Raw genomic sequence first — 24094 nt, forward strand, 5'->3', positions numbered from 1 at the left:
GCTTCTCACCACCTCTACTCCCACATCCCAGTTCAAGCTACCATCAGATGGATATTGCAAGGCCTCCCTGAGTGTTGCCCTGCTTCAGCCTTCACCTTCCTCTGCACCCCCACCCCCATCACACAATCTATTCTTAAAACAGAAACCAGAGCAATCTTTTTTATTTTTTCATTTTTTTTTTTTGGCTGTGTCAGGTCTTAGTTGCAGCACACGGGATCTTTCGTTGCAGTGTGTGGGCTTCTCTCTAGTTGTGGCACACAGGCTCCAGAGCACGTGGGCTCATTAGTTGCAGTGCGTAGGCTCTCTAGTTGTGGCACGTGGGTTCAGCAGCTGTGGCGCACGGGCTTAGTTGCCCTGCGGCATGTGGGATCTTAGTTCCCTGACCAGGGTTCAAACCAGTGTCCCCTGGATTGCAAGACCAATTCTTAACCACTGGACCACCAGGGAAGTCACCATGGCAATCTTTTTTAAAAGTAAAGTTTGTATTATGTTACTCATCTGCTCTAAAACCACCTGTGATTTTCTTCCTGACTCCATTTTATTCAGTAAAAGCCTGAAATGCTGCTCTGACCCCTCCCACTACCTCTCTAGCTGCACCTCTTGCCTCTCCAACTGCACTGGCTACCACCCTGCTTCAGAGCATATGACCATATGAGCATAAGACCTTAGCTAATCACAGGACCCACATCAGAATCAGGGCTCTGCTTAGTGTCCCCAGTGGTGAGGCATTCCCTTGACTATGACTGTCAGAGCAATATCCCACCCCACCCTCTCTTCTCCCATTACCCTGCTTTTTCCTGAGAGCACTTGCTATCTGACACCTGTTTACATTTGTTGATTGTCTGCTTCTGGAGGGCAGGGATTTGGCCTGCTTTATTTACTGCTTTATTTATAGAGCCTGGCATACAGTAGGTGCCCAGGACATATTTGTGAAATGAATGAAGAAAATTACACGAAAAAAGAGATATTTCTAATTAAAACTTTAATCTTTGTCTTTAAGTCCTGATTTGATATCTTCACCTTATGCTTTTTTGTGGTTAATATTGCTTTTGTCCTTTGAGGCCGAGGTTTTATTCAGTGTGGAACAACAGACTCTGGTCTGAGCCATACATTCCTGCTTCTTTTTTTAAAAAGCAACATTTTTTTTAAGTTTACATTTTATGGTGTTAGATAGTGTTCTAATGGGAAATGAGGTGCAATGGGCATGAAACAGACAGAAAAGCAGTAAATTTTGTAAGGGGTTATTACCTTAAAAACTAAAATAATAGTTAATAATTACTAATTCTTATCTAGTTCAGAATATATGGTTCTTGGAATACTGCCACTTGGAAGCCTAGGAATCTAAATTATAAAGTAAAGCTTAATGTAGAATGTTTATTTGAACACGCACCCTGCTCTCTTCAGTTTCCGGAATATTCAAATTCAGTATCACTACAGCCAGTTACTCTAAAGACCATTCCAGCAACACCATCAAACCAGAGACTGCCATCCCTGCCCAGCAATCATCCAGGTACTTGACACCTTATTATTTGCATCAAATAGGAAAACTTGTGAGAATATATGAATTTGCTAGAGATTTATTGGTAACTGAAAATAGATATACAGAGAGGAAAAATTAAGAGTTCATTTGCATTTTTAAGCTACATGAGATAAATTTCAGGGCAGATACCATTATGACTGACATTAGGAGATTGTAAAAATGCTTGTGTTGCACTGAATATTGTATTTTGAGTGCTGAGGTAAATGAACCTGTAATCGAAGTTTGGAAATCTTTTTGTTATATATAGATTTGTTGTACCTGGGAGTAGCATTGTAACACCAGTGTGCTTGTTTCTGGTTGTCAGTGTTTGTTAGGATCTTCTGTCGGAAGTCTAAGTCATAAAGAGAATATTAATTGTGTGTATCTCCTCGAAAAGCATAATGTGTGTTTCTTTTTGTTGCTTACAGCCATGACAAAGAATGATTTCCAGCCACCCAATTACCACGAGGTAATGGAGTTTGATCCCTTAGCTCCTGCTGTCACCACAGAGTAAGTCATTTACAAAATGATTATCTTTTTTGTCTTGGTTCCCTTTGGTAGCAGAGCTAACAGAACTTGGTCACACATTTAACTTTGTTTAGGTCTTGGCAGAAATCAATGACCTTATTTAAAAATGACTTAGGAGGTTTTCTTGGACGTTGTTGCTCTTAATGGTCTTGTTATTCTCAGCCTTGTGACTAAAAAATAAAAATGCTGGGGTTGCACATTAAGAAATAACCAGAACCATCATGTGCATTAGTATATTCCTTGTAGATGCCTTGGAGGAAAGTCAGGTTCTCTCCAGCTTGAGAAGGGCACTATTCACTGATTGGTGACATAAGTACCACATGGATAGGATATTTTAGTTGTTCTTTGACTAATGCCAAAAAAGACTTAATATAAGAACTTGTTTTTAATCTTCACTACCTATGACAACAGTGTGCTTAAAATGGATTATTAGTGTAAAAATTACTTTTTAACTTGGAATCCTTAAAGCAGCATTATTTTGTGATTTCATATTGGTCAGTATATAAAAATATTTATGGAATGGTAGGCTCATTAGAGCTTTAATATACTTTGACTAAAGGTTACCCCCAAAATTGTTTAAAATGATTAAAGCAGGTTTATGGAAATCACTGTTTAGAAACTAGCAGCCTGCAGGCTGTATCTTGCCTGCAGCTGTGTTTTGTTTGACCTGTGTGAATTTTAAATATGCATTTAAACACTAACTGCCAACAGTTAAAAAGTGGGATATTTCCAAAATTCTCTGGACCTCTGGATTCTTTTCGATACGACAGCATTTTTATGTGTTAGCAATAGCTTGGGGCTGCGTAGTAGCTGCCTCTTTAAGATGAGACAGCTTCTGCAGCCCACCAGGCCCCACCTGGCCCACTGCATACCTTCATCTGACCTGCCTGGCATGTGTAGGCATTTGAGGTTTTGACCCCGGTTTAAACCCTCAATGTAGTGATCTATTTTGGAATGATTTATGAATGAATCTTAATAGGCTTAGGAATTCATTAAATATTTTTTCCTAACAAGATTGTAAAACTTTCCTAGGTCATTCTGCTTGATAAAGTATCACTGAATATATTAGTGGTTTAAGGAATTAGAAACTGGTTAAACTAGGTATGCTGTCTGGAAACCGGATGTTTTTATCAGTTTCTCCAGGCAAATAGGAAGCGGAAAAGTGTATTATTATATTTTAGTTAACTATGAGATTGTTGTAAGTAGATGTGGTGGTGCAATAGATATTAAAGGTAAGAGAGATAGTAAGAAGCTGGAAAGGCAAAGCTTTGGAGTTCCCTACCACTACAGTTCTTACTTTCTGGAGGGTAGGGTGTCTCAGTTTCTTTGAACATTCCATGAAATCCAGGGAACTTCTCCCTAAGGAAAAGCACAAAATCTTGCAGAAAAGTTCTGGGATTTTCACATCACTGGTTGCCCATGAACCCCAGGTTAAGAATTTCTACTCCAGCAGAACATAGAGTATAGTACTTATGAATACACATATACATACACATGATTCATTCATTTGACAAACGACTGAACACTGTCTATGTGCAAGGGAAATTGATTGCTGCCTAATTTATCATGTTAAAACTCAAGGAGGGTAAATCTAGTATGGATGCAGAAATTAAATCAGCAGGCAAACATGTATTTACAGTTTGTGTTAATGGCATGAAAGACATCGACTTGACAGTGTATAACAGAAAGAACTGATTTAAATGAGGGTAGAGAAAGCCTGAGAAGTGACGTTAAGGTTAAGACCTGCAGTTTTTAGTGTGACAAGTTTGGGAATCAGTGTTGCAGGCCCAGGTAACAACTTACACAAAGACCCTGTGGGGAGAGAGTTTGGGCACATTCAAGAAAATGGAAAAGCCAAGAGCAAAGAGAGCAACGGGGAACAACCTATTACCAGATGTGGAAATTGCAGTTTGGAAACAAAAAGGAGGGAGTACACAACTGTGGTAAACATTGCTGAAGACAAACACTTGATAATGGACTAAGTAACAGGAAATCATTGGTGATTTTAGTAGAAGCATTTTGGTAAACTGATGGGGACAGAACCAAGTTTCAGTGCATTAAAAAGTAAGAGATGAAGTAGACAGTAAGTGCACAGGTAACTTACATAGAAACTTAAACATGAAGGGATTGTGGAAAGTGGCCTGGGAGCTAGAGGATTACTGAGGTGATTAAGTAGACATGGGATAAAAGACTGTATTATTTTATAAAATGGGAGATGCTGGAACATCTGTGAATCCTAAGGGGTAGGATTTAGTGGAGAATGAGAGGCTGAAGATTTAGGAAGGGAGATACCTAAATGAGTGAGGTGTTTGAGAAGCTAGGGGTAGACAGATAGGATCATAGAAGTAGATGATGGTGCAGATGAAAACAGACTTGAAGATTTGGTGATGGAAGCATGAGGAGGTTTCCATATCCAGACATTTAATTTACTAAAATGTGAGGTTTCTGACTGAGAGGAGGGGCATCAGAGATTTGAATAGAGTGAAGGAGGTTGAAATACTTTTGTGGAAAACGAGAGACAAAACTTATTAGAAAAACATTAAAATTTCTGGACCATGCTGGGGCTACTTGAGGTTAGGGATCATGCCTTCAACGTGCTGTGATTTTTATGAGATTTTTTTTCCTTAGCCATATGTTGTTATACTGTATATATTAATGTCATATTTCTAGGTATAGATATGTTCTATCTACAGACATATATAAGACAAATATAAAGAATTGAACAAAGGCTGTCACAGAAAAATGACTATATACAAAGCACAAAGATGACAGTTATATGCTAAAGGTAGCTCAGGAATTTGGACTGTAATAACATACGTTAAATAAGCTAGAATATTAATTTTTAATGTTTTTTACAAAGCCAGGGAAAGCTGAACAATTTTTGCTTTTTTTTTAAAAGCAGGAAGCAAACTACCCAAATTTTGAGCCATATTTCTCATTAAATTACAAGTAAAATGGTTACATAAGATACATATTTATAAGATGTATGGGAATAGCAGCATTAGGATCTAAGAAAGTTATAATGTAAGCTTCAGGACAGAGACCTTTGTTTTTATTTACTGACATAGCCTGATTTCCTGAACACCTAAAATAGCACCAGATTTTTAGTTAAGTTGTTGGCAGTTAAGAGCCAAAATAGTACATTGAAATTGATATATAACCCTTTTGCCATTATGGCTTGTTTGTTTCAGAGCTATTTATGAAGACATTGATGTTCACCACCATAAAGGAGCTCAAAGTCACACTGACTGTTGAGGTAAAGGCTTCAACTTACACAACTTACATTCCACATGATTTCAGTGTAACTGTCACTTTCTGCATTTATTATTTACACTTTGTAAGGGCCATCACAGTCTGACACTCTGATAAGTGAGATATTATTAAACAAGTTCCTCTGAGTCACTCAAATTGTAATGAACTACTGTTCACTAATGAAATACATTCTGTGACCATGTTAGCTAAAAATTATAAATCTTGGGAATGCAGAAGTAGGTTTATGGTATAGAAATGTTAATGCTAACAAAAACAGATGATAAAAACTTCTTAGCACTAGAATCAGATGTGTCTTTTATGTGCAGTTAATACCTGTTAGCTGGGACTGGTAGAAGCCATTCATTGTTAGTCTAGATTGGTCTGGATTCTATTGCTTTACTAATCATTCCATTTATTTACTAATAAATGCACACGGCCACCAGTAACCTATTAACCTTATTTATTCCCTCCATACCCTCCCCTGTGGAAGTAGTACATTCCCACCTTTCCTCTACTAGACTGTGGCTCTCTAGTTACAAGGAATGGGGAAAGAGGAAAAGATGGAGATGGTTGACTCTTCTTTTTATTCCAGGTGGAAGTGGATGACCAGCTCACTAGCAGCATTATGGGTGCCAATTCTCCTAAAGGTAGACCCTGTCCAGCTTTGAGACCCAGAAGTTAAGACCTTCCAGAACATCAAAGCCACAGTGGAACATTTCTCCTCTGCAGTAATGAAGTTTAAACAGAAGAGTAACAGTTCCAGAGTAACATTTATGGTTCCTGACAGCAGCTCAAGCTTTATCTCAAAAGAACTTGGTTGTAACATATATTCACTTAAAACTTCAGCAGAAGAAAAATTCATGGTACTGAGGCCAACCAGATTAAGTGTAGCACCTTATGTTTCAGACCTTCCTACATTTAGAAATCATCACAAGAGCTGGGATAAGAGTAGATGAAGACTGTTTCATTACAAAATAATTGTTAATAGATGAAAGCATGAAATGTGAAAAACTATTATTATTCAGGAAGAATACTGAGTGCCTTCATTTAACTAAAGTTGAATGTAAAAGTCAGTTTGCACTTCTTCATAAATAATACTCTTGTTTAGGATTATGAATTGTAAAAGCCTTGATGATTGTAGTTTAATATTTCAGGTGCCCTCAAGAGGTTACTGGATTCTACACTGTTTGCCTTTAAATATAATTCTTTATAATACTAAATGCTCCTTTTTTTTCTTTTTGGAAAAAAGACTACTGGAAAACATTCAGAATAAATTGTACTTTGGTTTGTCATAAATTACAATGACAAATAAATTACTATTAAAACAGTTTAATACATCTTTTTTCAGAAGAACTCTGCTGTCAGTAAATCTTCACAATCCCACTTAACATTTTAAAATTTGGAGACTTGGAACTATCACAAGAAATGCTAGAAACCTAACTAGATATACTTATGCATTTTATTTAAATTTCATGGTACTGAAATTTCAAAGTACTTATTTAGTACTCTGAATGTAAAATAGCCCTAGATCTTAAAGGAAAAATACAGTCAAATTTGAAATCAGAATGTAATCTTTAGGCAAGCTGTTAGGGCTTAGTGATTCCTCTTCCATTTTGAACTTTTAAAATAGTGACTGTTCGTAATGAAAGTAGTAAACAACTATTCTAGAAATAATAATAAAACTTCATTGCTACAAGTATGAAGTGCTCATAATTTGAAAGGCGACCAGTGAATTAAGCTGAACCGTCAAGTCCATGCCAACATATTTAAGAAACAAAGCAGTTTCTTCTAATACTACTTAAACTTTAAGTATGGTTTTGAACAGTTACACATTGTAAGTTGGGTAAATTAGCTGGGAAAAAAGAACCATAAGTATGTAAAATTTAAAATAGAAGGCTTCACATTATTGTAAATATTTCTCCTCTGAGAAGATACATGATTTTTCAAAAATCACAAATTTGAAGCAGGACTTAGTTCTGACTTCAATTATAGCCTGGGACCGGCAACTTATGCCCCTCCTTTGCTTCAAAAAAAGTATAAGAAAGAGTGATGAGATCAACATTCACCATTCTTGGATCTTCAGCAAATTCAGGATCAATGTAGAAAAATACCGGCATATCTACTTCCTCTTGTGGATTAAGCCTTTGTTCTTCAAAACAGAAGCACTAGAAGTTATAGAAAGGTATTCATTAATTAATATTTCTATTCTATTACCTATAATAGAAACTAATATATTTATTGGCTTTAATAAGCATACTGTTAACTATAATCTTTAAATTCTGTGATAGAATAACAGCACCTTTTATCTCAGATTGAGTTTTGCTTTAAGGATTGAGAATCAGCAAATTCTTCTAATCTTAAAAAAGCAGGTATCTATATGGTTTGACTCTCACTCAACCTCTGCATAGCTATTATAAGCAATGAAAAAAAACAGTTTGAAGTTTAGAAGAAATGAACTTTAAAAAATTAGTACCTATTAAAAAAACACTGAAATAGATTTAGTATCAAACAATTTCATGTACCTTTATCACATTCTGTAATGTCTGCATTTAGTTATACCTGTATTTTATTGAAGTACTGTCCAGCTTCAAATGGTACAACATTGTATGTAGAAATTCCAATTACTGGTTTGTCAGTAGGATTCTTAGCTTTATAAAATGCCAGTGCAGTCTCCCCTGGCACTACCTGTTTTAAGGAAAATATACATTATCCTTAAATCTCACATGGCTATTTCTTTCCCTCCTAAATTAGTCATTATTTTCATTTCAGACTATAATACCTCATTTAAACTAATGTTAAGGGTCAGCAAAATAAATTGTGAATACTACCCAAGAACATTTGATTTTCAAATGTTACTTGCGTATGTCAGTGGAGAACCAATGTTCTCTTATGCATACTTAGTTATGGATTGTCCTCTTGTATGTCTGAAGTCTTCAAGCAATAATCTGCAGATGAAGTTATTTAAAATGTGTCCAACAAAGGAGGCAAGAAAATACAGTGGAGAAAAGACAGCCTCTTCAATAAGTGGTGCTGGGAAAACTGGACAGCTACATGTAAAAGAATGAAATTAGAACACTATCTAACACCATACACAAAAATAAACTCAAAATGGATTAAAGACCTAAGTGTAAGGCCAGACACTAAAACTCTTAGAGGAAAACATAGGCAGAACATTCTATGACATAAATCACAGCAAGATCCTTTTTGATCCACCTCCTAGAGAAAGGGAAAATAAAAACAAAAATAAATGGGACGTAATGAAACTTAAAAGCTTTTGCACAGCAAAGGAAAACATAAGATGAAAAGACAACCCTCAGAATGGGAGAAAATATTTGCAAACGAAGCAACTGACAAAGGATTAAGCTCCAAAATATACAAGCAGCTCATGCAGCTCAATATCAAAAAAACAAACAACTCAATCCAAAAATGGGTGGAAGACCTAAATAGACATTTCTCCAAAGAAGACATACAGATTGCCAACAAACACATGAAAGAATGCTCAACATCACTAATCATTAGAGAAATGCAAATCAAAACCACAATGAGGTATCACATCACACTGGTCAGAATGGCCATCATCAAAAAATCTACAAACAATAAATGCTGGAGAGGGTGTGGAGAAAAGGGAACCCTCCTGCACTGTTGGTGGGAATGTAAATTGATATAGCCACTATAGAGAACAGTATGGAGGTTCCTTAAAAAACTAAAAATAGAACTACCATATGACCCAGCAATCCCACTACTGGGCATATACCCTGAGAAAACCATAATTCAATAAGAGTCATGTACCACAATGTTCATTGCAACACTATTTACAATAGCCAGGACATGGAAGCAACCTAAGTGTCCATCAACAGATGAATGGATAAAGAAGATGTGGCACATATATACAATGGAATATTGCTCTGCCATAAAAAGAAACAAAATTGAGTTATTTGTAGTGTTGTGGATGGACCTAGAGTCTGTCATACAGAGTGAAGTAAGTCAGAAAGAGAAAAACAAATACCGTATGCTAACACATATATATAGAATCTAAAAAAAAAAAAGGTTCTGAAGAACCTAGGGGCAGGACAGGAATAAAGACACAGACATAGAGAATGGACTTAGGGACACGGGGAGGGGGAAGGGTAAGCTGGGACGAAGTGAGAGAGCAGCACTGACATATACACTACCAAATGTAAAATAGATAGCTAGTGGGAAGCAGCTGCATAGCACAGGGAGATCAGCTCCACGCTTTGTGATGACCTAGAGGGGTGGGATAGGGAGGGCTGGAGGGAGGCTCAAAAGGGAAGGGATATATATATACATATAGCTGATTCACTTTGTTGTACAGCAGAAACTAACACAACATTGTAAAGCAATTATACTTCAATAAAGATGTAAGAAAAGCCAAGCCTAACTTCTTAACACTTATCCCTGAATATTATATAATTGACTAAAGATTCTTTTTAAAAAAAGTTACCAACCTTAAACCTAGTTTACAACCAGAGTAAACGTAAACCAGAGTAAAACTAACAGAATAGAACTTTTATTTAACCAAAAAGCACTAATACTTTTTTTTTGAGAGAAAATAATGGATAAAATAAATTGCAAGGCTTTAAAGAAGTCAACGTAAAATGAGACATAATTTAAAAAAAAAAAAAGAAGTCAACGTCCAAAGGATGCTCTGTTACATGTACCAATTTAGCAACTAATACCACTGAATACTACTGTGTGATTGCAACTAATATTCAGAACCATAATCTAGGGCTACCCTGGTGGCGCAGTGGTTAAGAATCCGCCTGCCAATGCAGGGGACATGAGTTCAAGCCCTGGTTCAGGAAGATCCCACATGCTGCAGAGCAACTAAGCCAGCGTGCCACAACTACTGAAGCCTGCGCATCTAGTCCATGCTCCGCAACGAGAGAAGCCACCACAATAAGAAGCCCGCGCACTGCAATGAAGAGTAGCCCCCACTCACCACAACTAGAGAAAGCCTGCGTGCAGCAACGAAGACCCAATGCAGCCAAAAATAAATAAATTAATTAAAAAAAAAAAAACAGGAAGAACCATAATCTATAACACCCTCAAATCACCGAAGAGATTCAATGAAGCTTACTAACCTGGGGAAGCACTAATATTAATAGGGTTTTCCAATAAGAGTTACAATTATGCTTTTCTGGCTATTCAGTTCATGAGATAATTTCAGTTAAATCCTCTAATCACAATTATAGGAAACTTTTAAGGTGTATAATCTTTCTGATATAGAACATGACTATTTAGCATGATTACTTCAAAGATCCTTAAATTTTTTTTTAAGGGACAGGGATACTTCTGATGTAAATTAGTAAACTACTTTCCATTGTAACCAATGATTTTCAACATTTTGCTTGTATCATCTATACCTGAGGTAAAGTCAACTATAAAGCATGACAGCTGCTCCTACTCTCAAGATTAGTGACCAGAGAACTTCTTAGTGAATTCTTAATATGATTCTAATAACAACATGATATTTTCCATAGTTCCAAACTGACTTTTATTATAATGCCATGTAACTTAAAAGTTAAAAGTATATCCTGTTACATTAGGTCAGAATATAGGGCACTGTCAAAAAGTAGTCTGAAGGAATAAAAGGATTACAGTAATGGAATCTGTCAGTTTTTGAAATTAAGTTTAGATGAATGTTTCCTAAATTGTGAAACAGTAAGCGATGAAAGAAAGAATTTTTACATTGAAAAAAGCAATCTTTTAAAAACTGCTTTAATCACTTACATATATTTCTGTTTGCTGAGGTCTAAAGTTCCACTGGAGACTTGCATGCACATCTGCATTAAAGGTGACTTTAATGATGCGATCCTTAACAGGTACCATGTTTTCAATCTGGTCTGATGCATGACCTGCTACGGCCGATCCTCCAAGTCCAGTAGTCTAGGAAAAGACAACAAGGTACAATATAATATGCTAAACAATAATACAGTAGTTTTAGGTGCTGATGACCTATTTATTGGATGAAACAAAATTTTAAAAACTATTTAACTTTAATAATCCAGTAGCAGCAAAGTTTATATACTATCACTGGCTGTTTCCTATGAATGTGCCAATGGTTTGACCACTTTTTGGGTGTCAAGGGCCTATATTGGTTAAAGTCATATTATTCAGTAATCACTTGGTTATATGGCATGGTCAAAAATGAATCATTTGAAAGAGAGCGGACTCTCCACTGATAATAGAGCTCAGAATTTTTAGCTGAACTTTTCATTAAACATATATCCCCTTATTGTTAATATTTCATATCAACTATTATTAGAAATAAACTTTACCCACAATGCTGTCATTTCAATAAACTATTTAAATAATTCCATTTTTCCACATTCCTGTCTGGTCCTTTTTCATATCATAACTTTTAGAGCACAGATTAGTTTGTAGCTTCACTTCTGTAGTCTGCTTTTCTCAAGCATCATAAGTATTTTTCCATGTTGGTAAATATTTTTGTAAATTTTTTTCTGTATTTTTTTGTATAGTACATCTTTTATATATATATATTACCAGTTAATCAGAGAACCTGATCTCTTTGGCCACTGAATCAACTAATCATGAGGCATCAGGATAATCTGTGATACTTCTTGTCTATCTTCATTGCCATTAATTATTTCCTTATCAGAGATGCTTAAAAGAAAATCATTCTTCTGATGCTTGAGGTTGCCAGAATTCTGGTCTCCAGATAATTAATCTGTTACTAAACTAGGAAAAAAATACCAAATTTGAGGCTAGTGAAGATTCCCAGCAAAATATAGTATTACCATCTTAGCTTGTTACACAAGTCAACCAGCTTCACTCAGCTGCCATGCAATATGAAGTTACATTATAACCCTACAAGATACATCAGAGAGCAAGCCTTTATTTACTCTTGCTTAATAGACAAGTATATACTTCTGCTCAAGAGGGCTAAGTTTTAAGATGTTTTCCTGAAGAACCTGAGTCACTTAAATAAAGATTCCTGAATGTTTTCTTTCTGACAGGCAGTCTTTGAATACAGATTCTTCAAATTAGTAAATGTGATGCTTTGAGAAATTAAACAATAGAAAAAGGTACTGAAAAGAAAATGTCCTGCGCTCCAGTTTAGTTCTGTCACTAGCTCTAAAAACTAACTAAATCTTACTTTCTTTGGGCTACACTTTCCATACTCATAAAATGAGCTCAGTGTATGAAGTGGTTTATATGATCCCTAATTTTTTGACTCTAAAGTTCCGTGATTCCAAAAATAAAAGAGATGCTCTTTTGGAAACGTCACTACTAAACATCCAACTATGATTTAAGTTTAGGATTACAGATTACAATTGTTTTTACTTTCCTGCCCTGCACTTTCACCCAGGTGCATGAAATATTGTCATTCACTTCAGTTTGGAGCAGGGTTTCTCAATCTTGGAACTAATGACATTTAGGAGAGGATAATTCTTTGTTTTTCGTTTTTTTGGTGGTGGGGGGGGAATGGATCTGCCCTCTGCAGTGTTGGATGTTTAGCAGCATCCCTTAGCCTCTACCCACTAGATACCAGTAGCACCCTCCCCCCTTCACTTCCCAGGTTGTGACAACCTAAAATGTCTTCAGACATTGTTAAATATTGCCTGAAGAATAAAAGCAACCACCCACCTTCCCCTGCCTACTCACCGGTGGTTTGGGGTGATCTACACTTGCTGTTTTAGATTCAGGTCTGCTTACGACTTAATCAACTGGTAGCTCTGGGATTCATGCTTGGTCCAGGCTGGCCTCTGATGAAAATTAATTCACATTCTACACTCATCCTCCAGAAATCAAGCTACAGCACTTTCCTACATAGATGCTGATATTAAGAGACTGAAAAGTCCTTCAGATTTCTGCTGTTTCAGTCATTATCGAAAATAAAGGCAAAAGTTAATCTTCATAAGGACAGGAGAAGTAAGCCAGGCATTAACAATAGAGGCAGGAAAGAGCAGTTAACCAGTGATTCCCAAACTCTTCTGAGCATTGGAATCTTTAAAAAATTACTCCTTCCTGACTCCCACTCCCAGACCTTCTGATTTAATTGGTTAGGGATGTGACCTGGGTGTCAGGATTTTGAAAAGCTCTCCAGGTGATTCCAATGTACAACAAAGTTTGGGAACCACTATCACTCACTCACTGAATGAACCCAATGTATAGCTCTCATTTATGGAATGTTTTTAAAACATAAATTCCTGACCCCTACCCACGTCTCCTAATCAGGATCTCTGGGGTACAGGAGCCCTGACATGTTTGTTTAAGAAGCCCCATGGGTGATCCTAATGCCCAGACAAAGCAGCAAACTACTGCTTAAGAACTTAGGAGAATACATATGAAATAGGTGAACTCTGCCTTTGCCCGCGGTTCTCAAACATTAGCCTGCATCAAAATCTGCTAGGGAACTTACTGAATACAGACTGCTGGGCCCTGCCCCCAGAGTTTCTGATTCAACAGCTCTGGAGTCGGACCCAACAATCTGCGCTCAAGTTCCCCTCCCAGGTAATGACGCTGCTGCTAGTCGTGGGGTCTGCACTTTGAGAACCACTGCACTAGAGTTTCTGATCTAAAAGGGAGCCCTGGGTAAGGACATTACAGTTACATATTAACAAGGGGGGAAAGCCTCGAAGTCCTAATTCATGCTAGTTTGTATGCATAAAAAGCTACTCCCAGTTTAACTACAAGTAGCAAGCACACTCCCATTTCCAGGGTTAACCTTTGCACAGAAACCATGGTTTCTGTGGTTCACAGAATTAATGTTATGAACATAAATTACATTTTAAAAGCGGGCCCGTGTGTGAACAGCAGGAGGGTAAGGCAGATCGCTGGATACCGTAGTACAGGTTGCAGACCTTTCCGGTGGTGTAGCTGAGATCGGGGAATTTCACTAGGCAGTGGAGTATAGGCACAATCACTTTAAGAACTCGGGTTCTACCGGCAGCCTTGTCACTTTCTTGGTGACCTTGGGCAAGTAAGTCACTTTCTAAGGCCTGTTTCCTTAGAAAGTGATTTTCTTTGGTAGATAATCTCGGACATCCCTCCAATACGGCACCGTGGAGCATCGCTGTCTAGGGAACTGCCCGCACCCCCGCCCCTCCAGACGGGCCGCCCAACGGGCAGCGCCGGCCCTACCTGGCAGTAGAGCCGGTAAAGGGGCACGGCGGCGTAGGACGCCCCCAGCATGCCCACGGCCGCCGCGGCCACATACGTGAGGACGGTCTTGTTCCGCCGCCGCCAATCCTCCTCCTGTGCGCGCGTGAAGGGGTTCGTGCTCTTCGGCCGCCGCGGCGGCTGCACAGCCAAGCTCGGGCGCCTCCATGTCCCGAGCCGTCTCAGCTCCCTCTCAGCAGCCCCTGTCCCGCTCCTCCCCGACCTGAGACAAGACTCTACCCTCTCCGCAGCCCTGGTCGGATTCCCAGGGTGGTTCCAGGGCCACCCGCAGAAAGCCACGCGCCTCCATCCCGTACGCCAGAGCCCTCCCATGGCACGGAAAGAACGCCCGCCTGTCAGAGGCCAGAGGCCAGATCTCGCGAGGCCTGCTCTGTCTCGCGATCTCTGGGTTGAGCCAGCCGCTGCCTTGGCTACGGGGCTCCTCAGGTGGCGGCGTTTGTAGTGGGGCTACGGAGGCCGGGTTGCCGGGTAAGTTCGCGTTTTGCTTCTTGACTGTTCCTCCCACTTTGCTTCCCTCCAGTACCTATTTAAGTTACTTTTAGGAAAACGACTTGCGTTCTTCCGCGTGCTAGCCATCATCACGTGGGTTTGTGTCCCCGATCTTCCTAACCTTCAGCAGCCTTTGTCTAGACCCGGCGGACCCCAGCGGCCGCTGTCCCGCGCGGTCCTTTGACTGGGGTACTGTGGCCGCCAATCCGCTATTACTGCCCTGAGCTCCGGCTCGAGGATCACCTCTCCCAGGAAGTCTTCCTGTTTTAACCACAGCCCACTCGAACACTTGAACGTCTGCATTTTCCCAGCCCCTGGGAATCAGCTTCTACTGCTCTGATGTCCTTTAACCATTTGCCCAGTGAAAATTAACCAGTTCTGGGGCGGGAGAGATGTTGTCCGACTGGTTTTTTGAGAGGATAGTGACCAGGATATGAGGATCATTTAAGGAAGGATTGAAGGAAATGGGGATGTTCATCTTGGAAAAGAAACGCATGGGGGGATGTAATAGCTTTCTTCAGTTGTGCTACAGGACAAACTACGACCTGCGTGGGCCGGACGGCATAGGCAATTTTGCTGTAATGGAAAAAAGCATCTTTCAAGGAACTATAAAGTAGAGGTTAAGAGCTCAGATTCTGAGGTTACAGCAGGTCTACATTCATACCCGGGTCCTCACTATGGCCGTGTGTCCTTAGGTCAGTTATTTGGTCTTTTTAAAACTTAACGGCCTTACGTGTAAAATAAGAATCATAACAGTAAATGAGAATATGCATGTAAGTAATTTTCACAGTGTAAACATTTAGTAAACTTTAGTCTTTATTGCTAATGTCCAGAGCAGGTATAATTATCCCCACTTCATGGATGAGGAAGCTGAAGTCCTGCCAAGTTAAATGACTTTGTCATTCAACATTTTATTTACTGTGCTCTCTTGTGGGCCAGACATTGTTCACCCTACTGGGCCTACGGCACAGAGAAAGTCAGAGAAGATCAGTTCAGTTATGGAGTGTGTCCTTTCTACTGAGGGACTCAGGAGAAAAGCAAGTAACAGACACATAAATAAGGGAATTTCAGATAACTACAGTGTGATTGAAAGTCAAGAGGAAGGGAAGTAAAGTAAGGTCTTTCTGAGGATGTGGCATTTGAGCCTAGTCCTGAGTGATGATAAGGAGCAAACTACACAATGACAATTCCAAGTCATGCCAAGACCCCTAGGCAAGAAAGAGCTACTTGCCACTGAAGAACAAAAAGGAGGCCATTTTTTCCTAGCCTTGTGAGCAGGGAGAAAAGTGGTAGGAAATGGGTCAGAGCAGGTATACTGGGGCCAGATAATACAGAGCCTTATAAGCCATGTCCAAGAGTTTGTATTTTATTCTAAAAATAATACGAAGCATACAAGTGATATCTGATTCACATTTTTAAAAAGATATTGGTTATGGTGTGGAAAAGGGAAGGGAGCAAAAAAGAAAATAGAACAGTTAGGAGGCAGTTGCTGTAGTGCAGGTGAGTGATGATGGTCACCTTGAGAGAGTAACTGATTAACTGTGGTCACAGGGCCAGAAAATTAGAAACCAAAAAGAAAAAGGAAAAAAAAAGTATCTTCTGACTTTTCTACTTTTTTTTTTTTTTTTGGTGTGTAGTTTCTGCTTTATAACAAAGTGAATCAGTTATACATATACATATATCCCCATATCTCTTCCCTCTTGCGTCTCCCTCCCTCTCACCCTCCCTATTCCACCCTTCTAGCTGGTCACAAAGCACTGAGCTGATCTCCCTGTGCTGTGCGACTGCTTCCCACTAGCTAGCTATTTTACATTTGGTAGTGTATATATGTCAATGTATACACTACCACTCTCTCACTTTGTCCCAGCTTACCCTTCCCTCTCCCCGTGTCCTCATGACTTTTCTACTTTGACATGAAAATTTCAAGATTCTGTGAGTCTACAGACTTATTCCTGTGTTATGAGAATGTTTGAAAATTTTTTTCATCTGTATCTACCTTAGTTCTTATACCAGATTGTCATTTCTTTCAGGACAAGACCTGTCATATTTTAAATTCCTTACAGCATAAACTCAAACCCCGTGCAAACATTAATGTCACTGAAACCAACAAAACATTCCCTTTGACCATTCTTTTTTTCCAGGCAACCCTTCCATGTAGCAAGAGGTAGCAGCATAAATATGTCAATAATAGTGTCTTTGTTTTGTACTTTTATTTTGTTGTGTAATTGCAAATGAAATTACTCTTTTCCAAGGTACAGTAATCTTGATAGCAATAGAGCAGTGTTGGCTGCAGTTCTTGTGAGTCTGAGTGTGCTTGTGATGTTGCATAAATCATTATGGTAACTAATGCTAAGTAATGGGTTCTACCATGAATGGAATGGGAGCACCTCAGGCAAGGCTAGTACAACCCTGTACTGCAAGTAGAGGTGTTGATTACAAACTTAAAACACCTGGGGCTGGACTGACATTTCAGACTCAGCATCTTTTATTTGTAATACCATTTTTAGCAGTAAATAATTGAACCTTGTGAACCTTTTCTAGTTAGCTATGATCATGTTCAATTTTACATAGTAGGTAAAATACATTGTTATTTTTCATACAAACTATTTTGGAGGATGGAGGTGAGTGAAATGGGAGAAGGTGGGAAAAGAAGGAAAAATGGGAAAAAAAACCTGATAGTCACAATGTTTTCTTATCTGATTATTGGTTTTCAGGCTTTCTGACTTAAGGATTATAAAGACGTATTGTTTTTAAAATTTGGTTTGTGGGAGTTCCCTGGTGGTCCGGTGGTTAGGACTCAGTGCTTCCACTGCAGGTGCCATGGGTTCTATCCCCGATCTTGGAACTAAGATCTTGCAAGCTGCACGGTGTGGCCAAAAATAAAAAAAATTTGGCTTATAATTACATTTTTTAGTATTTTTAATGCATAAGTTAAGGACATTGCAATGTAAATCTTAATATGTTAGCCACTGAGCTGTATTTCCTAGCTGGCTGCCTAACAAAGCCATTTAGATCCATTTGGCAATTTGAAGTACCTAACAATTATTCCAACAGTACTAACAACTGTTTATTTAGTAGGTATTTATTTCAGTACTTTCCTTCTACCTAAAAGAGGAAGAGTAATACATTTGAGTAAATAGTAAGAACAAATGAATTGTAGTTTGCCTGAGAATAGACCGGATAATCACTGTTTTCCAATTAGTACACAATAATGGCATGAAGTTGCCGCAGTAAGTCTTGATATCCTAGTTTTTTTATTTCCTGGCAGCTTCCTTTTTTTTTTTTTTGATATAAAAACAAAAAAGTAATTGTTTATATTAAATTATCATCATGTAGAATCCACTTTAAAAATGTGGAAATATTTGCAGATTTAATTTTTATTGGAGTATAGTTGATTTACAATGTTGTGTTAGTTTCAGGTGTACAGCAAAGTGAATGTTATACATACACATATACATATAGCCACTCTTTTTTTGATTCTTTTCCCATATAGCCTGGCAGCTTCCTTTAAACCACATGTTTGAGAGGCTACTCCATTTAAAAGATCTTGAATAAGTTTATGTGATTGACAGATAAGGTGAAATGAAAACAAAAATTATTCATCAGTAGAAGGCATTTATTTTTTTCAAGTAACATTTATCAAGTTCAGGGCCAGCTTCATCAGTATGTGACCTATGCAGTCAGTCACACAGGCCTTGCTCACTTAGTTGGACCCTGTACTTGGTTTAATGCTCTGCTGTCACTTTCTTGAAATTGTTAATAATTTTTTTTTAACAAGGGTCTTCGCATTTTCATTTTGTACTGCCCCCTTCCCCCAATTGATTATATCCCAAATGAACTGACTGACATTCTGACATAATTCAGGCTAGGGTATAGTCAGCCTACCTAGAATAAGCAGAAGTTAAAGGTAAGAGATAAGGCAAAGGGCAAATTCAGATCTCCTGAGAACAGTCAGGTGGTACGAAATAAGATCAAGCAAAAATTCCTATTTCTTACATGACGCCTAAGACTCTAAGTACTCTAGACCCTGCCTACTTCTCTAACTTCATCTCCTCTCTCTCCCCATTCATCATGCTCTAGTCACACTTTTTTTGTTCTGTAAACATCCCAAATTTTTTGCTGCCTTGAGACGTTCTCTGCCTGGAATACTTGGTCCCTCAGTTTTTCTCCTGGCTGACCTATTATTTGGATCTTAGATGGAACTCTAGTACCCAATCTAAATTAGCTCTCCTTTGTCCAGTCGCATATGATCATATCACCTTTCAGTATCTGAAATCTAGTTCATGTTGTTTCCATTTTTGTTATTTTTCTCCCAGCGCTAGCATGTAGATGCCTTAAAAGCATAGGCCTTGGGTTTTTTGGCATAATATCATAAGCATTTAGCACAGTGCATGCACATGATTGTACTGAGCCAGTGATTGGCAAGCAGAGGGCAGTCAGGTAGTCTAAGGAAACTTGTGAGAGCAGTGAGCTGTTGGTCTGATGAAGATCTCCTTTCAAGAAGCCCAGGACTCCTTCTTTGAAGCAGTTTTCTGTTTCCCACTGGGTTGGGCTGTGGGTTACAAGCAGATGCTATTCATCCACCTCGAAGACAAATGAGTAGCATTCCTGACCTGCTTAGATTCTTGAAAATCTAAGAAAAAAATGTACCACCAGGGGGAATATTGCCTTTGGGTACAGAATCAAGGAGATAGTAAAATAACCCTTTGACCGATTTTTTATATCTTGATTTCCTGAAACTTTCATGCCATTTTAAAAGATCAGTTAAAGTCTAGCCCAGAGAAGGGAGTCATTCCTGATTTTTGCCGATGTTCTTAAACAACCCTAGGATTATATAAATAGCTAATGCTGTCTTGAAGAATTTCTGCTGTCATAAGGTGTACAAGTTGTCACAGTTCCTAAACATTGTTATTTTCTTATACGTGTGTTTCTTCAAGTATAATACTGAATCTATAGGTCTAACTTTACAATAAGCGATATTGACATTTTTAATATTAGTTCCAGTGAATTTATAAATAGGAGGCATTTCTAATTTGTCAGTCACAGAATCCAGACAGATAACTTATTGGGTAGGCCTCCTTCTCCCTTAAAATGACCTTAATGTAAAATTTCACTGTTTCCTAAGAAAAAGCCTCCTTGATCTCCTTTTTTTTTTCTTTTTTTTTTTCCCTTTCTAATGACATAAGCATAAGCTGTCACACTCAGTAATGAATTAAAGATCCCCAGTCACTTGATTGAAATAACCTGGTGAGTCTTCAAAGACATTTAGATGTATATGACTCGATAGCTTCTGACAAAGCACCTTTCCATATGCTTTTTAAGATGATGATGATGATGATGATGATGATGATGATGGAGGAGGTGGAAGAGGAGGGAGAGGGGAGAGACTGTTTGGGTTTAGTATTGAGCCAATAAATCTCTCCTCCACTGTTACAACACCTGTCCTTTGTCTCTTCTGTTTACCTTTTCACTTTAGAGGAACAACTAAAAGACATTAGAGTTCCTTGGCAACATAGCTTGTTAAGAACTTTGAAGTAGATATAAAAGTACTTTGTCAAGGGAGGATGAGAATTAGGTTCTTGCTTATAAAGCTCTTATGAGTCTATTCTAGAGTTATTATTTTCATCTTTGTAATGATAACTCAGTAAGTCTTCTAATTAATTAATTGTAAGCTGTATGTGTATATGTATTGAAGTGTTAAATAAGATGCACTTAGATATAAACGAACATATTGCAGTTACACAATTTTCAACTAAAATCTAATATATGAATTGGGCCTGTTTTTCCTTAAACTAGTTTACTAGAAACACTAAAAAATAAAGACATTAAATCATGTGATAGAATTTGGGGTGAAAGAGATTGTTTTCGAGAAGATTTTACTAAGCTTTCCAAAAACAGTTTTTATCCTTTACAAAATAATAGGTGTTTTAAAAGGCATTAAGTTAATAGAAAAAATATCAAAATGCCTAGGAATTAAATAAATAAGAAATGTGCAAGACCCATATGAAGACACTTTAAAACACTGCAGAAGGTCACAAAAGAAGACTTGAACAAAAGGAAAGATATACCAAGTACTGTGACAGGAAAAATCAAAAAGATAGATACCAGTGCTTCCTCAATCAATTTGTAAATTTAATGTGATTCCCAACAATTAGCTTTTTTTTTTTTAAAAAAAAAAACAAGAAGATTTAGATGTTAATGTGTAAAAATAACCAAAAATAGCCAGGAAAACTTGGCTGAAACTTGGCTGAAAAAGAGCAGTGAGCATTGTCCTTACCAGATATGAAAACATATTATAAAGCTTCTATCATTAAAATAAAATAGTGTTGGTACATGAATACGTAGAATAACAAATGGGCCAGAATAAAAAAGTACAGTAGTAGACCCAAGTACTTATGAGATCTGGTGTATGATGAAGGTTGCATCTCTAATCACATTTAATAAATGTGATTGAGACAACCGAGTGATCTTCTTGGGGGAGAAAATAAGAGTTGGATCTATACCTTATACTGTAGGTGGATTCCAAATGGATCAAAGATTTTAGAATGAAACTGTAAGAAAATATGAGAGTTCTTTGTAACTTTGTGGAGTGGGCAAGGACTTTCATTTGACTTAAACCAAAAATCATAAAAGAAAAGATAAATTTAGCCACAAACTTTTGCATAACCAAAAAAAAAAAAATCTAAGAACAAAAGGAGGAAGATATACTTTCAATTCTTAGTGCAGACAGAGGAATAATCTCCCTAGGATTTAAGAACTAGAAACTAGACAGTAAAAAGCTAACAATGAATAGGAAAATTGGCAAAAGATAGGAAAACACAGTTCACATAAAAGGTTCTGAAAGCCTAAAAAAAAATGCTCAGCCTCACTCAGACTACATTAAGATACCATTTTCATCAATATGACTGTCAAAATCCAAGTAATATAGTATACCATGTTGGTGAGGATTTGGAATACCAGGCACTATTATTGATGAAATGGTAAATAGTACAGCCCTGATGGAGAGCAGTTTGGCATTTTCTGTCAAAATAGCAAGTGTGTATAAACTCTGATTTTTGTAAATTTATCTTACAGATAGATTTGTACATGTGTAATGTGACCTATATATAAAGATTTCATTATAGCAATAGAAAAAAATTGAAACAATTTAAATATCTATCAATAAGGGAATAAATAAATATGGTCCATCCATAAAATGGAATACTATACAGCTGTGAAAATAAATTAGTATGCTATGTAAAAATATGAAAAGAATTCCAAGTTATATATTAAGTTAAAGAAAAAAAGAAACAGGTTGCACAGTAGTGTATATAGTATGCAGGACTACCACACACTCCAGAGTACCTGTTCACATCAGAGTCTGTATGACCTATACCCTCTGGATTGTACAGTGTACAACCTGAACAGCTGGGTGCTTTGTGCCTGATTGCAGCTACTTTCTGCATCAAAAAAATGCCAAGGAATCAGAATATTTATTTATATTTGTTTATTTGTATGTAAAAGAACTAAAAGGATTCACAGGAAACTAAAAGAGTGGGTACCTAAGTGTGAAAATGGTGTGGAGCTGGATAGGACAGAGATATACATCCATAATATATAACCACATTGGAATGTATTAACTATTATTTAAATTTTAAAAATATAATGTTTCATATGGCATTATTATAGTTTAATCAAGTTAACACTTACCATCATTTCTGTCAGATGTTTTTATCCCTTTCCCTTTTATATTCTCTATTTTTGGTCTGGTAAAAAGAACTAGTTTAGAAAATACTGAATGTCGTGTCTCTGAGAATATAAATTATTAAGTCTGTTATTCAGACATCATGTGCATGATAGGCAGATTTTTATCTGATGAGATTTTTAATTGTATGGAATGAAAACTTCTAATGCAATCATAAGAGAGTTGTGTATCAAAGTAAAGCTCTAATTTAAGTTTTCCAGAATAAAGTCAGCTTATAAAACAAGATATTTTCCCCCAGTGTTCCACTGTCTCTGTTTTTGCTGACCTAACCTTTTCCCCCTATGAGTCAGCAACCTAGAAAAACAAAATATTTTCCTTGAATGATCGTATTTTTAGTAAAAGAATAGAATATTTTCTTTGTGTCATTCATTAATACTGTGAAGTTGGGGGGTTGGGGTGGATGTGTAACATTACTAGAACCTCTATCGATTGAGGGCCTTGCTCGCTTGTATAAAGGAAGGAGTAGGAAACAAGTAAAGGAGAGGGAAGGAAAAGGCATTTTATGATTTTTAAGGATATGACAATGGATACCTTGTTCATGTGGAGAGAAAAAAAAAGCCTGATGTTTGGATGGATAAGATTAAACCCATTTCATTATTGTAAAGAACTTTAATCAGTAGTATCATCTTCATAAAGACTTCCCTGGCGGTCCAGTGGTTAAGTCTCCATGCCTCCACTGCAGGGGGCACGGGTTCAATCCCTGGTTGGGGCACTAAGATCCTGCATGCTGTGTGACACAGCCAAAAAAAAACACATAGTATCATCTTCATAGAAGAGAGACAGCATATCACTACATTAATTAACACTCTCTTATCCTACTTTGTTGGAGGATGACATTTTTCCACATAAATTAATTTTCCAGCATCCTGTAGCAGAAAAAGCTTGTGTTTGAAACCAGGCAGAACTGGATTCAAATTCCACTTTATAACTGTTTAGCACTGTGGCCATGGACAAGTCACATAGCTTCTCCATTAACTGATTTTCTCATATGTAAAATGAGTTAATATTACCTGCCTTTTGGGGCTCCTCTGAGGATAAAATCCTCTAGTATGATGCCTGGCTATGTTGCTGTTTCATGACGACTCCTCCATTCTGGGTTAGGTGGCCTTCCTCCATGCCCCCAGCACCCTGTGAATACCACTGTCAGAGCACTTAGCACCCTCCTGATGTCTATTTATTTGACTGTCTCTGGGGATAGACTTTTCTTTTTATCTCACCTCCAGCATTTAGGACAATGACAGGTATGTTAGGTGAATGAAATAGGTTAAAAACTGAAATTTCATTTTAATAGTTTAAAGTAGAAAAAAAATTAAATGACACTGTATGGAATCTATTATAGAATTTAACAATGACACATCTATTATACTTGGATATGTTCCATGACCTGGGGACCCAGC

The 24094-nt window shown here is 37.6% G+C and overlaps 3 protein-coding genes across 17 annotated transcripts in view; 2 read left to right on the plus strand and 1 right to left on the minus strand.

Annotated features, from left to right (window-relative positions):
- Positions 1-6626, plus strand: part of TOM1L1 (target of myb1 like 1 membrane trafficking protein) — a 60485-nt gene extending 53859 nt beyond the window's left edge. For 6 of the 7 annotated variants that reach the window (XM_082442227.1, XM_082442225.1, XM_082442228.1 and 3 more), the window contains 4 exons: positions 1405-1510; positions 1948-2029; positions 5239-5303; positions 5892-6626. In XM_082442227.1, the coding sequence (XP_082298353.1) occupies positions 1405-1510; positions 1948-2029; positions 5239-5302 (252 nt within the window). In that variant the 3' untranslated portion in view covers position 5303; positions 5892-6626. Of the gene's footprint in view, positions 1-1404; positions 1511-1947; positions 2030-5238; positions 5304-5891 lie in introns of those variants that run through there. The other variant, XR_014257650.1, reaches the window with a different exon arrangement.
- Positions 1-14845, minus strand: part of COX11 (cytochrome c oxidase copper chaperone COX11) — a 60902-nt gene extending 46057 nt beyond the window's left edge. For 2 of the 5 annotated variants that reach the window (XR_014257651.1, XM_082442232.1), the window contains exons 1-5: positions 14426-14845; positions 11051-11206; positions 7859-7984; positions 7366-7464; positions 3345-3406 (exon numbers count right to left, since the gene is read on the minus strand). Coding sequence is in view for 4 of the 5 variants with exons in the window: in XM_082442232.1 (XP_082298358.1) it covers positions 3365-3406; positions 7366-7464; positions 7859-7984; positions 11051-11206; positions 14426-14776 (774 nt within the window). In the remaining variant the exon portion in view is untranslated. Of the gene's footprint in view, positions 1-3344; positions 3407-5349; positions 7465-7821; positions 7985-11050; positions 11207-14425 lie in introns of those variants that run through there. The other 3 variants (XM_082442233.1, XM_082442235.1, XM_082442234.1) reach the window with 3 other exon arrangements.
- The window catches only part of STXBP4 (syntaxin binding protein 4), a 208306-nt gene continuing 199034 nt past the window's right edge, over positions 14823-24094 (plus strand). For 4 of the 5 annotated variants that reach the window (XR_014257649.1, XM_082442221.1, XM_082442223.1 and 1 more), the window contains exon 1: positions 14823-14932. The gene's annotated coding sequence lies outside the window, so the exon portion shown is untranslated. The remainder of the gene's footprint in view (positions 14933-24094) is intronic. The other variant, XM_082442222.1, reaches the window with a different exon arrangement.

The sequence above is a fragment of the Balaenoptera physalus genome (assembly GCF_965194825.1).
Source record: "Balaenoptera physalus genome assembly, chromosome: 20".
In the NCBI taxonomy this organism is placed as follows: domain Eukaryota; kingdom Metazoa; phylum Chordata; class Mammalia; order Artiodactyla; family Balaenopteridae; genus Balaenoptera; species Balaenoptera physalus.